Source organism: Cuculus canorus, chromosome Z, assembly GCF_017976375.1.
Source record: "Cuculus canorus isolate bCucCan1 chromosome Z, bCucCan1.pri, whole genome shotgun sequence".
NCBI classification, from domain to species: Eukaryota; Metazoa; Chordata; class Aves; order Cuculiformes; family Cuculidae; genus Cuculus; species Cuculus canorus.
The window spans coordinates 13971898-13986041 of record NC_071441.1 but is presented as its reverse complement, the minus strand read 5'-3'; the positions used below and the strand labels follow the sequence as shown (position 1 = coordinate 13986041).

The window sequence follows — 14144 nt, the reverse complement described above, 5'->3', positions numbered from 1 at the left end:
AGTATTTCTGATGCTTACTCCTCAGTGAAATGGAAGCTGTGAATGTGTAATATACATTATTGTTTACATATAAAAAGTGACAAAGAGAAAGATAAAGTTTGGATGTAGGGCTGGGTAAGGAAGGAAGAACCTGCAGAGTGTGTTACTCAAATAAGTTTCATCGGTTTTAAACTTGAATACAAATATCAATATTTAGTCAAGATTGCACATGCCTTCTGTAGTTAATTTATTTAACATTTTTAGACCTTTTCACTATTGGGTATCTGCTTTTGATCTGTATGGAAGTTGTTTTTTATTTTTTAAGAATTTGTGGGGGGTTAAGTATTTTCATTGGTTTCATTTTGTCAGTTTTCAGATCAAGTTAGGAGGAAATAAATTGCTTTGCCTATAATATTTGAGAAGAATTTCTATGTCTTCTGCTTTTGGATCAAGACATAAAAAACTTAGAGAATATATCATGGGTGTTAAATTTCTGTTGTTGCTGTGAAATTTCTAGCAACTAACAAGCCTGTACGAGGGGAGGGAGAAACAAACACAAAATTCTGTCCGGTCAGTGGAGGCTTATTAGAGTAGGACAGCTGTATGCTCTGCACACTCTGTTTTCAGATAAAAACAAAACAAAATGCAGCCAACAACGCAGAGCAGAAGTTCATAACAATCTTAAAACATTTTGAAGAATGAAAATGCAGCTTAGTATTCTCCCTGGTAGGTATGATGGTATTTCTGTTTTATTTTGGTTTTATATTTAATTTGATTGTATGCTAGTTTTTCAGGTGTATTTATTTTCATTTGAGGGTTTGAAGGTTGGATCATCTAGTATGGATGAGGAATCAAAGCTGTGTTGTCAAGCATTAAATACTGCTGAATTTGGAAAACATAATAACGAAGGTAGAAGATTATGGAAGAAGAAAAGGATGGCTTATTGTGAAAGGAAATGTCACTCTGGAAAGCTGACTTCTGACAGAATTTCTATTTAATTATAGATTAGCCATCTGACCCTAGAACAATGCATTCAGTAGTGATATCTTCTGCAGTTTTGAGCTTTCAGCTTCGGAAACCTAGTTTTGTTAATATTTGTAAGTGCAGCACAGATCCATGAGGACTTCCCTTGGAGCACAGCAAAATGCTTACCAGATACCATGCATTCTTGAAAAAATGGGACATTGCAAGCACAACAGTGTTTGGGGCTGACTTACATTTTATTTATACACATGTATACGTGTGTGTGTGTATATATATATATATTTATATGATATGGGAATTACCCTGCTTGCCCCAATGCCTTTATGGAGGACATGGAAATGAAAGCTGATTTGTAATGAATAGTGTCATCAAATTGAGAAATGCTCATCAAAGAAGTAAGTCCATACTATTTAAAGATAAAAATGTAAGATATACTTTCGAAACTATTCTGTGTTTCTAGCATGGCCATATTTTGAAAAGTAGATGTGGAAAGTTCTACGTATAAACCAGCCAAGCAGTCAGAACTGTTTTTTTGTTCACTGAATGCTGGAGAGGATGTAATAAAGGAATTGAAGGCAGTATTATAATGTATATACACACAAAAGCTGTGCCAAATTTGTATAAACACTTCTAAATTTCATTATTTCTGGGCTAGTTTAGATGCGGTAATTATCTAAAGACATTCAACTGGTGAATTTTAGCATGTTAATTTCACTGTTTGGGTTACTGATTCATTTCTCCTGATTTCATACTCCCAGATGTAACATAGGTATCAGAGAACTGAAGCTTGATATTCAAATGCTGTATTATATGTTTTGGTCTGTCTAGGTATTTTTCCAAAAATCTAGAAGACAAGTATGAACTTAGAGCCACAGGGCAAACAATTTTTATAGATTATTTTATCTATCATTAATAATTTAGGATTCTAAATATATTTCAAGGTGCTCCTTTAGACTTAAAATGAACTAGAAAAGGCTGTAATATTTCTCATCCTAGAAATGTTTCACATTTTATGACCACGAATTTTCATTTACCAAAATGGGTCATTTTCCTGTGAAAACTCAGTGAATTTTTTTTTTTTTTTTTGCATGTTAACAATGCATGTTGCCATAGCAGAGAAGTGGGGAGTAGTAGGCATCAGTAGCTGGAAACCTGAAGGTGAAATACTGATCCTGTCTGGAAGAGGTAGAATAGATACTTGTGCTCTGGTGCCTTTGATTTAAGATAATTAAATCTTAATTTTGCCAGATCTTCCATATATAGTGCAGTCTTATTCCGAAACCATGAAGAGGATGGACAAGTTAGTGGTTGGCTAAAGAATTTACTGACAAGTTAATATAATCAAGCTTTAAGCCCATTAAGACCAAGATTTAAAGTGCTCTTTGACACTAGACACTTCTGCTTATATAAAAGATGAAAAAAAACTTTCAAAAGAATAGAATCATGAGCAAAAAACCCAAGCCTGCATGCACAGTTGTTCACAGGGCGTTAGAAAGCAAAACAAACTACTTTGCTACTCTTATTTTTCATTTTCTCATAACTATGGGCAGTACTTCATGGTTGTGTTGAGTATCACTGTGTTTGATCAAACACCAGGTGAGATCAGTGCAAGGCTTTATTTTTTTCACGCTTTTTTTCTTTCTTTTTTTAATGTGCTTGGTATTAGACTAAAGATGAAATGTAAGATAAATGGTTTCATAACCTACATGTAGATGCCAGCAAAACTTTGACACAAGCATTCTAGGTCTGAGTTGGATTGGATCTGCTTAATTGAGAACTGATAGTATCTAGATGCAGTTGAGAGTGTATAGTCGTCATTACCTCTCAATTCATCTCCAGGAAATGAGAACATTAAAATGTAATTATATATAAAATATTTTTAAAAGTGTTCTTAGTTCCATTGCATACATATTCATTATCTTCAGTGATGTCTTAATTGACTTGAATGTGAGGGGTTTTAAGGACTTTATTTAAATACACGCATTGAGCTCTACCACTGGAAATAAGAGAGCAGCATATAGCTTGATAATACATCAAATTCAGAGGTTTTTTTTTTTTAATTTTAGAATGCTTTATTCGTCATTTGGCTTCCCTTTCAAGCTCCTTTAAGCACATACTGATATAGTTGAAAATATAACTGTGGCTCAACCATATGTGGATTTACGTGTTGGTTTAATACATGCTGGGAAATTGCAGTAATGAAGCTTATAGCTAATTTGACTTTGATTTCTGCAAAATGAAATACTTAAATTATGTTGCATAGAACATTTTAGGTTTTGGCAAAAAGTATTGCTGCGAAGTATGAAACAAGTTCAAAGGAGAAGTAAGTTTAATGATAAGGATAGCTAGCAAAGTAGAATTTCTTTAAGAAGTACTTCAAGAGAGACTACTTTTAAAAAAAGTCTCACAGGCAACTGAAGATGTTTTGGGGAAGGGAGTGGATGTCAATGCTTCGTACTCGTAATTGGTAGTGTTGCTTCCATACATCAAATGCATGAGTTTTGTATTACTAAATCCATATTTCAGTCATTGGCTGCTCAATTACCGATGTTTTAGTGAGCTGGTTTCTGAACTGTGTATTTTTATTTTTTTTAAGCCTCATAATATATTTGAGTTTATGGTGGTTTTGCAGTGAAAAACATGGATACAAAGCTACATATGCATATTGGAGGACACTGAAGCAGTGCTAATAAAAAAATTACAATTTATTGCATGGCAATCTGTTCAACTTAATTTCTTTCAGTTCACAAACTGTACTCTCCAGTGGTTACAAACTAGTGACTTGCTGACAAGAAGTTGATGAAAAACGTCTGGTAAACAAAACCCTTAAGGTAGTACTTAGTGGACAGACTGAAAGACTTCAAAGAATTCTTAAGGCTCTTAGTGTATGACTAGTTGAAGATATGTCCTTGCATCATCAGAAATCATACTTAAGTAAACTTGGCTTTTGAAAAACCTGTATAGTAGGGAAGAAGCAGTAATCTAAGTTTATGCAAAATGGCTGGGTTTGCAAATGAAGGTCATAAACTTCATTGAAAATATACCCATTCCTCAAACAAGAAAGCAATAATTTGCTATATTATGCTGTGATAATCTTTATAGTCTCAAGATCTGTTTCAGAATGGTTATAGGCAAATCTCTGTTCACATTCTGAACTATGAATCCTCTAGATTTATTATATGAGCTGATAGCGAACTGTTTTGCTGACTTAAAGTTTTAGGGGCTCTAAGTGATGATGCTCTGAACAGGTGGTCTGATGCAATGCAGACTGGTAGTCTGAATCAATAAGGAAACTGAACTGTTGGTATGAGATTGAGTACAAAATAGGAGCATGTATCTGATCACTTTAAATTTTCCTATCCGCAAGATACATACAGTACAAAACTGCTCTGAGTGTTCAATTATAAATTTGCTTGATAAGACTTGTAGAAAAATTTGATTATGTTTGAATGCCAAAATGTTGGTTAGTTGATTTGGCTTTAAAAAAGTTCTTTTACAAAAGGATGAGTTGGATAATAAAACAGTAGGTGATTTGTTAATAATAAAAAGTAACACATGTGCAGAAGGGTGATGACAACCTCTGAAAGTAGACATGCACATTTGTATGCACTTAACTTTCTTCTCAGGAGTAAACATTAATTATGAGAATAATCTTGATTTCTCTGAAAACAGCTTGCCATTCAGCATTTTGAAAGAGAAAAGAAAGGTTTTGAATTAAGGGAAGAAACAAACCCACAAAACAAAAGAGAAAACAATATCACACCTCAGCATATATCCATGCTATACTTGTATCTTGAATGCTGCAGTTTGTTTCTCCCTCTCAGAAACATACTGCCAGATCAAAATGATAGCAGGATAGTAAGGATATTTCCCTGCAAAAAGCCTCAGTGCAAGGAGAGAGTAAATGAATCAGTTTGTCTAAGTTTGGAAAGCAGGTGATTCACATAAGACAGAGGTAGACAAATCATGAATGATAATAGGAAGAAAATACCGAGTGCTTTCTTTCAGTCTTTTTTGTACTAAAAATATAGGAGCCCCTCAATGAACTTGTGGTGCCTTAAAACAGCTTGCAAATGAAGGGAAAACAATTAAATGCTTCTTAAACACAACCTTACATGCTCTGTGGCAATAATTTCTGTAGTTCAAGCATGAGCACCAGGTATATACATGTTCTGGAAAGAGCAGACCCATCTGTATCTATTAACAATGGTTCAGAGGGGCCATCAGCTCAGGAAGCCTTTATGCAATTATTATCACTGTGTCCATACCTCTTGGCTTTTTTCTTTTTTCATTTTTACCAAGTGCTAGTAATAATTACAGTTGGAAGCAGGGGCCAGGACAGCCTTGTATTGGACCCAAGATTAGCGTGGGGGAGGAAATGGTGCAGAACGATTCTGAATAAGTGTCCATTCAAAAAAGGTATCTTGATGAAATCCTGAAAGGATGTTAAACATGCAGAAGATATTAAATTGTGTGTCCCTGCCAGGATTTGAGTAAAGAAGGGTAGAAACTGGAGATGTGTGAATTTTTTTTTCCTTTGCTGTACTGGATAAAAGGAAGCAGAAAGAAGGAAGAGACTTTAATGTTATGGAGACTGTGGAGGGCAAGGAGAAGGGGCGTAAGGTCTTCAAAGCCAGGAGAATTTGGTCACAAGAATGTAAGATTTTTAAGTCTCATGTTTACCGAAACCTGTGAATAGATTGAAATCTTGTATTTTTTTTTGGTAGAGCCCTGACAAAACAATTTTTGCAAGCTTTCATGGTATGTTTACACTGGATCTTGTAGGGCTTCATCTTTAGTCATTACAGTTATTTTCAGTATCTGTATATATGGGTATTTGTATGGGTTTAATCTGGTTTCTCCTTGTCTAGTGCTGTTTCCTTATTACTATGCTTAACGTTTTATCTATTGTATTTTAAATTGAAGCTTCAAAATTCCATCCAGTCCTTCCCATCCACAAATAGAATCTAGAACACACGGAAACACTCAAGGCCACTCAATTTAACACTCAAGCTCACTTAAACAAAATTTTCAAAGAACTGACAGAATATGTCTTAGTAAAAAACCCATTTTTTTCTTTTAAAGTAAAGTTTTCTTTTTGAAAGTGACCTTTTTTCTTTTAGCGTGGAGCTTAGTCAATGAAGCTGAAATGTGAATAAAGGTTTTGTGATATACAGTGTGGATAAATAAGAAAGGCATAACTCAAGGTGCACAATTTAGCCTTAATTCTGTCAACTGCCAATGTAAATTACTTTAACTTGGTGGTTTTAATGCTCTTTTACATGCACTCTTATGTGCCCAGGGAAAAAAAACTGTTGAATAATCCCAGTTATTCCTCTCACTCTTGCCATAATCTCAAATCCGTGATTTTTTTCACTGCAGTTATTTAAGAATACCTCTTAATTTTCAAACATTCTCCATGGTTCTAGAAAAAATGTTCACTGCTCCGCTTTGCAGTACACTAACACTATTGTTTAGTCTTTGTTCTGTATGTCCTAACATCGTCTGCTTTTTAGTTTCTCACTTACTTTACAGCCTTTATTGAATTGGAGTTCTCCTGTATCTTGACGAAAGTGATCAGCCCGCCTGTAGTTTGTACTGACAGTTTCAGGCTTCAGGTATTTTAAGGCATCTAGGCCATGCAGTCTAATTTAGTTTGCATGTATTTACGTTAAAGTCCATCTCAGGATTTTTTTGGATAAAAACAGTAAAACTATAAAGCCGTTTTTACAGCTGTGTCCTTTCACTTAATGTATTTGCAGTAGTACCTGTGGAGTTCTAACACATTTGGGGAAATAATGCTGAGTTTGTGTTACTGTCTGGGAGCACAGTTGTATTAAAAGCTGTGAAACTAACTTTGAGAAGTCCCTGAATGGATGACGAAGCTGAAATGCCTGTATTATTACTAATATATCTAGCAGGCTGTGGTTGCAGTTGTTTGGTTGGCTTACTGGAATGTATCAAAGGAAGGTAGCTGAGTGTTTTGGTCTGAACCACTTCTTTATGTATGAAGCTGGTTCCCTTTTGTATATTCATAGTATCATAGCATAGTTAGGGTTGGAAGGGACCTTAAAGATCATCTAGGTCCAACCTCCTGTCATGGTCAGGGACATGCGACTATATCAGACTGCTCAAGGACCCATCCAGCCTGGCCTTGAAGACCTCCAGAGATGGGACATCCACAACCTCCCTGGGCAACCTATTCCAGTGTCTCACCACTCTCGTGGTGAAGAAATTCTTCCTAATGTCCAGTCTAAATCTGCTTCTTTCCAGTTAATGCCCATTCCCACTGGTCCTACTCCCACAAGCCTTTGCGAATAGCCGCTCTCCAGCTTTCCTGTAGGCCCCCTTCAGGTACTGGAAGGCCACTATAAGATCTGCTCTTAGCCTTCTCTTCTCCAAGCTGAACAGGCCCAACTCTCTCAGCCTGTCCACGTAGGGAGGTGCTCCAGCCCTCTGATCATCTTTGTAGCCCTCCTCTGGATGCATTCCAACAGCTCCATATCCTTCTTACGTTGAGGATTCCAGAACTGGACACAGTACTCCAGATGAGGTCTTTCAAGAGAGGAATAGAGGGGCAGAATCACTTCCCTCAGCCTGCTGGCCACGCTTCTTTTGATGCAGCCCAGGACAGGGTTGACCTTCTGGGCTGCGAGCACACGTTGCCGGCTCATGTCGAGCTTCTTATCAACCAGCACCTCAAGTCCTTCTCTGCAGGGCAGTTCTCAATCATGTCATCCTCCACTGTGTACTGAAAACAGGGATTGCTCTGACCCAGGTGTAGGACCTTGCACTTGCCCTTGTTGAACCTCTTGAAGTTCTCACAGGCCCACTTCTCCAGCCTGTCCGTGTCCTTCTGGATGACATCCCATCCTTCTGGTGTGGTAACTGCACCACTCAGCTTTGTGTCATCTGCAAACTTGCTGAGGGTGCACTCAATCTCACTGTCAATATCATTGATGAAGACACTAAATAGCACCAGTCCCAGTACGGACCCCTGAGGGACACCACTTGGCACGGGTCTCCATCTGGACTTTGAGCCGTTGACCACTACTCTTTGAATACAGCCATCCAACCAGTTTCTTATCCACCTTACTGTCCACCCATCAAATCCATCTCTCTCCAATTTAGAGAGAAGGATGTTGTGTGGGACTGTGTCAAAGGCATTACAGAAGTCTAGATAGATCATATCTGTCGGTTTACCCATGTCCACTGCTGCGGTTACCCCATCATAGAAGACCACCAAGTTGGTCATACAGGACTTGCCCCTGGTGAAACCATGCTGGGTGCCATTAATCACCTCCCTGCCCTCCACATGCTTTAGCGTAGCTTCTAGGAGGATCTGTTCCATGATCTTCCCAGGCACAGAGGTTGCCACAGTCATTTGTAGTTCTCCTTGAACTTACTTTTTTCGTTCTTATAAGTAATTGACCTGCTGTTGTTACACCTGGTCATGAGCAGAAAAGGATAAAAACACAAGTATGTCCAGGAGAAAGGCAATGAAAGGAGCTAGAGAGACGTCACAGATCTCTGACTGATGTGACCGGGCCTATGTTTGTTTCTGTCAGGTCTTGTCCATTCTTGTCCCAGCTGTCTCTGGAAAGAATATGGGAAATATTTAAAGACCCTTGAAGACCCTTTCTTTAGGAAATGTATACTGTATGAGACTTAACGAAATCCTATCATTGCAGGCCTGTTTCTCATATCTTCTCAGAATAGACTTTGTTCTCTTCAAAACTCAATGTAATGACAATATAACTTCCTAGAGAAGAATGCTTCCAGCAGGAGAGTCTTGCCTCTCTGATTCTCACTTGCTCACAGGCCAGATTAGCAACCTTCTTTCAGTTTGTTTCCTCTGAATTAATTTTTGTTTTCCTTCAAAAATGTGTCCATATGGTGAAGAAATGTGTTCTTTTGTGTTCCATTACTCTGAAGTAACAGCTGCTGGAAATAGAAGTTCACATGATGTGTTGAGGTTAATGGTTTCTGCTCTTTCTTCTTCTTCTGTGCTTTCCAACAACCACTTCCATGAAGGCTGTCATAATTTCCTTACTTTCAAGGCATTATCTGAAGTAAAGCTTGCAAAACATGACGTTCTTCAAAGAGAGTTTAGTCAGGAGAAAAAAAATCTTAGCCAATTTTGCTAAGAAAGATTCTTCTCAAAGAGAATATAGGGGTCCACATCTGTTTCCCTTAATTCTTTTTTAAAATTTTATCTAGGATAAATGTAGAGAGTGGTCACTTTGACTAGGAAGGTGGTATAGGTAAGGAGGAAAGCCGCTGTGTATTCATCATAATCTGCAACCTCAAGTGGCAAGTGGCTTGTCTTTCCTCTCCAACTTCTCTCCCTGTTAATGTATTTTTTTATCTTATGGGCTTACTTTCTAGTTCCTGTGATAACATACAAATCCAAATAATTTCTATGTTTTGTATAAATGTTTGTCTACATTTTTATTTTGTGTGTTGCCTTTCTAAGGGTTTTGGAATTACACAAGTAGATTAAAATAGTGTATTAAACTACTTTAAACATTTTTTAAGAATGGTTTAGAAGGTGTCTCTGTATTTTTACTTGTAAAAATCACCCCTCTAAGAGATGGAATAAGTGGATATGCACAAGTAGATCCTGAGTAGTCACTTTAAAATCTATTGTTTACTCTTCAGCCATTGAGAGGAATGGCTTTTTGAGGCCATTCTGAAACTTTGTGAAATCAAGATTAATATTTAAGGATTAGAACTTCAGGTTAAAATATCTGGAGGCATAAAGAATTCTGAGCACTTTTGGGTTTTGGGAATTTTGGCTATACTATTGAAGTGCTGTCTTTACTGATGTAAATGAAAAAATATTTAAAATGAAGGCTTTGGTGTGCAGGACCGGGCTTAAATTTACGTACTTAGATATATATAGTCTGTTGTCTGCACTGGGCTTACTTAATAACTTGGCTTTTAATAAGTGTGTAAAAATTACTAGTTTTGGGAGATAAAGCTCCAGATTTTTAATAGCTTCAGATATGTGTTACTTTAAAATAAAATTACTTTTGTCTTTTCAGTGAAGAGATACTTGAACTCCCAGGTAAAGAAAAAAATGATTTTAAAAGTCGCCTGTAACAAAGAAAAACTGCTAAAATGTTGATGATTACTAACCACTGTGCCAACACTTGCCCTATTTTTATTTCTAGCTTCATTCTGACTGAAGAGCATTCATTCAATTCAAAATTAAAAATTTTGGAGGAAAGCCTATATAAAGCACACATGTTATCTGAAGATAAAATATTTAACAAAAAGATACTGGTAAATCAAATTTATATTTGAGGTTTTGTGCTTCCAGTAAGAGTAATGATGAAACTGCGGATGTTCTTTTTCAACAGAAAGGAGTGCTTTAGAGAGGTTTTTTCTGTTGAATAGAAGCCATGGTGATTTGCTGGTAGTTTTCTCTGCTATTTGTTTTTCTTTCTTAGCCACCCTGAAGCTGGCTGTTGTTGGCAAAGTAGCAACAATTAATTTTGTTGTTAATTATAGACTGATTTATTTTCAGATCTCCATCGAGAATGACTACCTAGGCCCCAGAAGAATTGAAAGTCTGCAAAAAGAAGATGCTGATTGGCAGAGAAAAGCCCACATGGCTGTGCTATCGATTCAAGATCTCACAGTTAAATACTTTGAAATAACAGCTAAAACACAGAAAGGTAGTTATTTTCTACTATTCTATCCATCAAATAAAAGATCTCTAGGAATTGATGTAATGTTTACAATGTTCTATATTGTACTGTGATTTTCTTGCCCAACCAATCCTCTGGGAGGAAAATGCAGTTGTCATTCCTATTTGTGGTTGGTTTTTTTTTTCTGTCTTTTCAAATCTTTCCCCAATAAGCCTTTTTTAGAACATCCTCAGAAGTGAGCAGAACAGAAATTTTACACGAAAGTTTCACAACCACATTCTTATTGTGTTTGTATTAGCTGCACTGTACATCTGCAAAGGATTTAGGGAACATAGAGTCCCTGATTAATTCTGTCTCCTATACTAGCTGTGGCAGACAACTACAGTGTTTATTACCTTTCAATTAATTTCCTTTTCTCATTATGCTTGCCTTTCTGTAATTTTTTTCATATTTCCAAATATGAAGCAGCAACTCAGTTCAACTGTTCAGTGAAAGCTGCTCTTGTTCAGAAATCTTCATGGATTTCTGTGCTTGAATAGTGTAGCAGCTTTGGTAAACACCTGGTGGAGTAAAACGTAGTCATATGACTTGCCATGTACATCTCTATTCTCATCCTTGTACCATGTTAACTTAAATCAATTTATTAGGGCAAACACACCTGAGAATGCGATGTCACGTCACCTCTTCCAGTTTGACTGTGGGCTACTACTGACAGAGATTGTTTCACTGTCTTCCCTGCCTGACTGTGGGTTTCTGTTTGTTTCTTTGCTTTGGTGATAGTAATTGTGCAACCAGATAAATGAGTTGTAACCCTGGGAGAGAATCTTTTTTTGTTGGGTAGGTTTCCTGACATCACCCTGAGTGACTGCTAGATCTTAAGACAAGCAGTCACTGCAAAATGAGTCCCTTTGGTGATAAGCTGAGTTAGATATAAAATGGAACTACACCTTATTTTGAAAAAGTGACTAAACTGGTTCAAGCATGTTTGAGTTAATTTATTTACAGCAAATTGTAAATGTGTTTAATCAGCTTGGTTCCTTGCCTGCTATGACAAAGGCAGCGAATACAATGCCCCATTAGTTGTTGAAGAATGTGATATTTACCTTCTAGGTGTCCCTGTCTCTGGCAGGGGGATTGGAACTAGATGATCTTTAAGTCCTTTCCAACCCAAACTATTCTGTGATTCTATGATTTTTATATGCAGCAGTCAGGATTGTGGGGAAGAACACTGGGAAAGGAAATGCCTGAAGATTGTTTTGAACCGTAGAACTTTTATATTCAGGTCACTTGTCTGTTTTGTTATGGGTTGGGGGTTTTTGGCTTCCTGCTAGTCACAGGGTGGTCTTACCAAAATGCTAACAGATGGCAGAGGAAAAACGCATGAGAACATAAACGTATTTTTTATTACCGAACAACAGCATGTAATATCTATTAGCACCTGAGGATTGAATGTGCTCTTTGGTTGTGTGACTTTTGTGGCATTTGCTTTGCAGAGTTAAGTGTACAGTATTGTGTGATCGTTCCATTTGTTAAAAATGATGAAAATCTTGTGTGTGTCAGCATAGATGAAACTGGAGACTAATAGATAATATTTGGGGCTTTCAAAGTGGGAAAAATCTGGGATGCAGTATAAGACCACGTGGTAGTATTACTAAGGTATTTTTAAGTTGGGAATTCTGAACCAGTGGTTCAAGAGTTCAGGTACTGTGTATTCATAATGGTCCCTCTGTGGATAACAAAAATTTTGAATTATAAAGATAAAATTATAAACAAATAGCTAATTGCATATTTACGTGACTCCTAAGAGGTTTTGCAGCCTGGATTTGAGTGTTAGTATTTGTAGAATGACTAGTAGCTACTAAGAGAACTTTGCATGCTTTTGGATACAAGTATGTGTATTTTCTCTAAAGTAGAATGACTGGTGATACAAAGAGTAGAATTGTAAGCTGTTTTTCTTCTCTTCTCTTCTTTAGCTGTATACGATCGGATGCGAGCAGACCAGAAAAAATTTGGTAAGGCAGCATGGGCAGCAGCAGTGGAACGTATGGAAAAGCTTCAGTATGCAGTTTCTAAGGAGACTTTGCAATTGATGCGTGCTAAAGAAATCTGTTTGGAGCAGAAGAAACATGCACTGAAAGAGGAGGTAATTTTACAGAACCATAAACAGGAAACTAAAACTTGCAGTGAAGACCCTTGCCTTAAAGAGGGTTCTTAAGTACTTAAAAAAAAAAAGAGTTTTCAAGTCTGGTTGTTCTTTTCAGCTTTTATTAATGGAAGTCTGCATTTAAGTTAGACAAATAAGAGTTGCAGGTATGGTAGGGTTTGGTGGATTTCATGCCACTTATGTTTTCTGTTCACCTTATTAGTCGAGCAGGAAGACAGTTTTCACTGTGAATATTTATAGCTATCCACTGAGATTAATAAAATGAAGAGAAGGGGTAGCTTTAGCTTTCAGAGGCATGGCCACTTTTTTTGGAATAGTTCTGATGTTCCAAATGGAAAGTGTCTGAACACTTATATACAGGAAATATACAGATGACTAGCCTGTTGGGCTGTACTCTCTTAGTGTCTGCTTACTCTAATTATTGAGACAGTCTTCCAGAGAGGGTTGTGCTAGGTATGGCTTTGCTGAGGAAAGAATGCATGCATTAGACTGTGTTTAAATGTCTTAGCAGAAAATAAACACTTTTATTCGATCTTATGTTATTTCTAAAGCAAAAGTGCTACAAATCTTCTCTTAAAATTTATCATATGACTATTCAGTGCTAAGAACTTTCTGTCATACTTATGTTAATTTATGTTCTATCCAGTCAGTTGCTTGTTTTTAGATTGCTTCTGACATATTTCAGCAAAACTTGACTAAACCGGTGGCTCTGTTATGAAAAGGTTACCTGGAGAACTCGCAACTTTAGCACTGTATAGCTTGGTGTGTTTGTAAGCCTGATAGACCACGTGCCTATTTTAGGAGCTTCTGTGGAAGACAGCTTGATCTACAGGGAAGAGAGGGTACGTGCAAGACGCAGAGCATGAACATGAAGTTTGTTTCATTTCAATGCTCTTTATATTTAGAAAGCCAGGAGTTGTCTGGAAACCTGGTTTATCAGGCTGTTGCCTCTCCTTAACTGAGAGTTGATGAGAGAACCCAGCAGTCCTGATTGGAAATACTAAATATGTTCACTTATTTAGAGCAGCCATGCATCATCTTTTCTGTAGCACATCTTATTTTTCTCCCGGTTGAGATCAGTGAATTTTTGTTGAATGAGATCTCAGTCTGGTAAATGAGTGGTTGGTTATTTGATGTGCAGAAGTATGAGGGGGCTGGAGAGGAAAAAGAGAGGTTTGTTGCAGTGTACTGGGGGTAAAGGGTTCTGAATTGAGAGTTTGGGGCTTTTGAGGATGGGGAAGTAAGGAACATCTGATGGACATGGCACTTTGGGATGGTGTAATACGAGATATATAGAACTCTGGATCAAAACATGGTGTGGGGAGATATGAGGACCAGCTTCTGTTTTGAAAGAACCATTT

The 14144-nt window shown here is 37.1% G+C and overlaps 1 protein-coding gene across 2 annotated transcripts in view; it reads left to right on the top strand.

The window, feature by feature from the left end:
- Nucleotides 1-14144, top strand: part of JMY (junction mediating and regulatory protein, p53 cofactor) — a 66925-nt gene that overhangs the window by 21315 nt on the left and 31466 nt on the right. For both annotated transcript variants that reach the window (XM_054054883.1, XM_009566291.2), the window contains exons 3-4: nucleotides 10496-10646; nucleotides 12593-12762. In XM_054054883.1, coding sequence (XP_053910858.1) covers nucleotides 10496-10646; nucleotides 12593-12762 — 321 coding nt within the window. The remainder of the gene's footprint in view (nucleotides 1-10495; nucleotides 10647-12592; nucleotides 12763-14144) is intronic.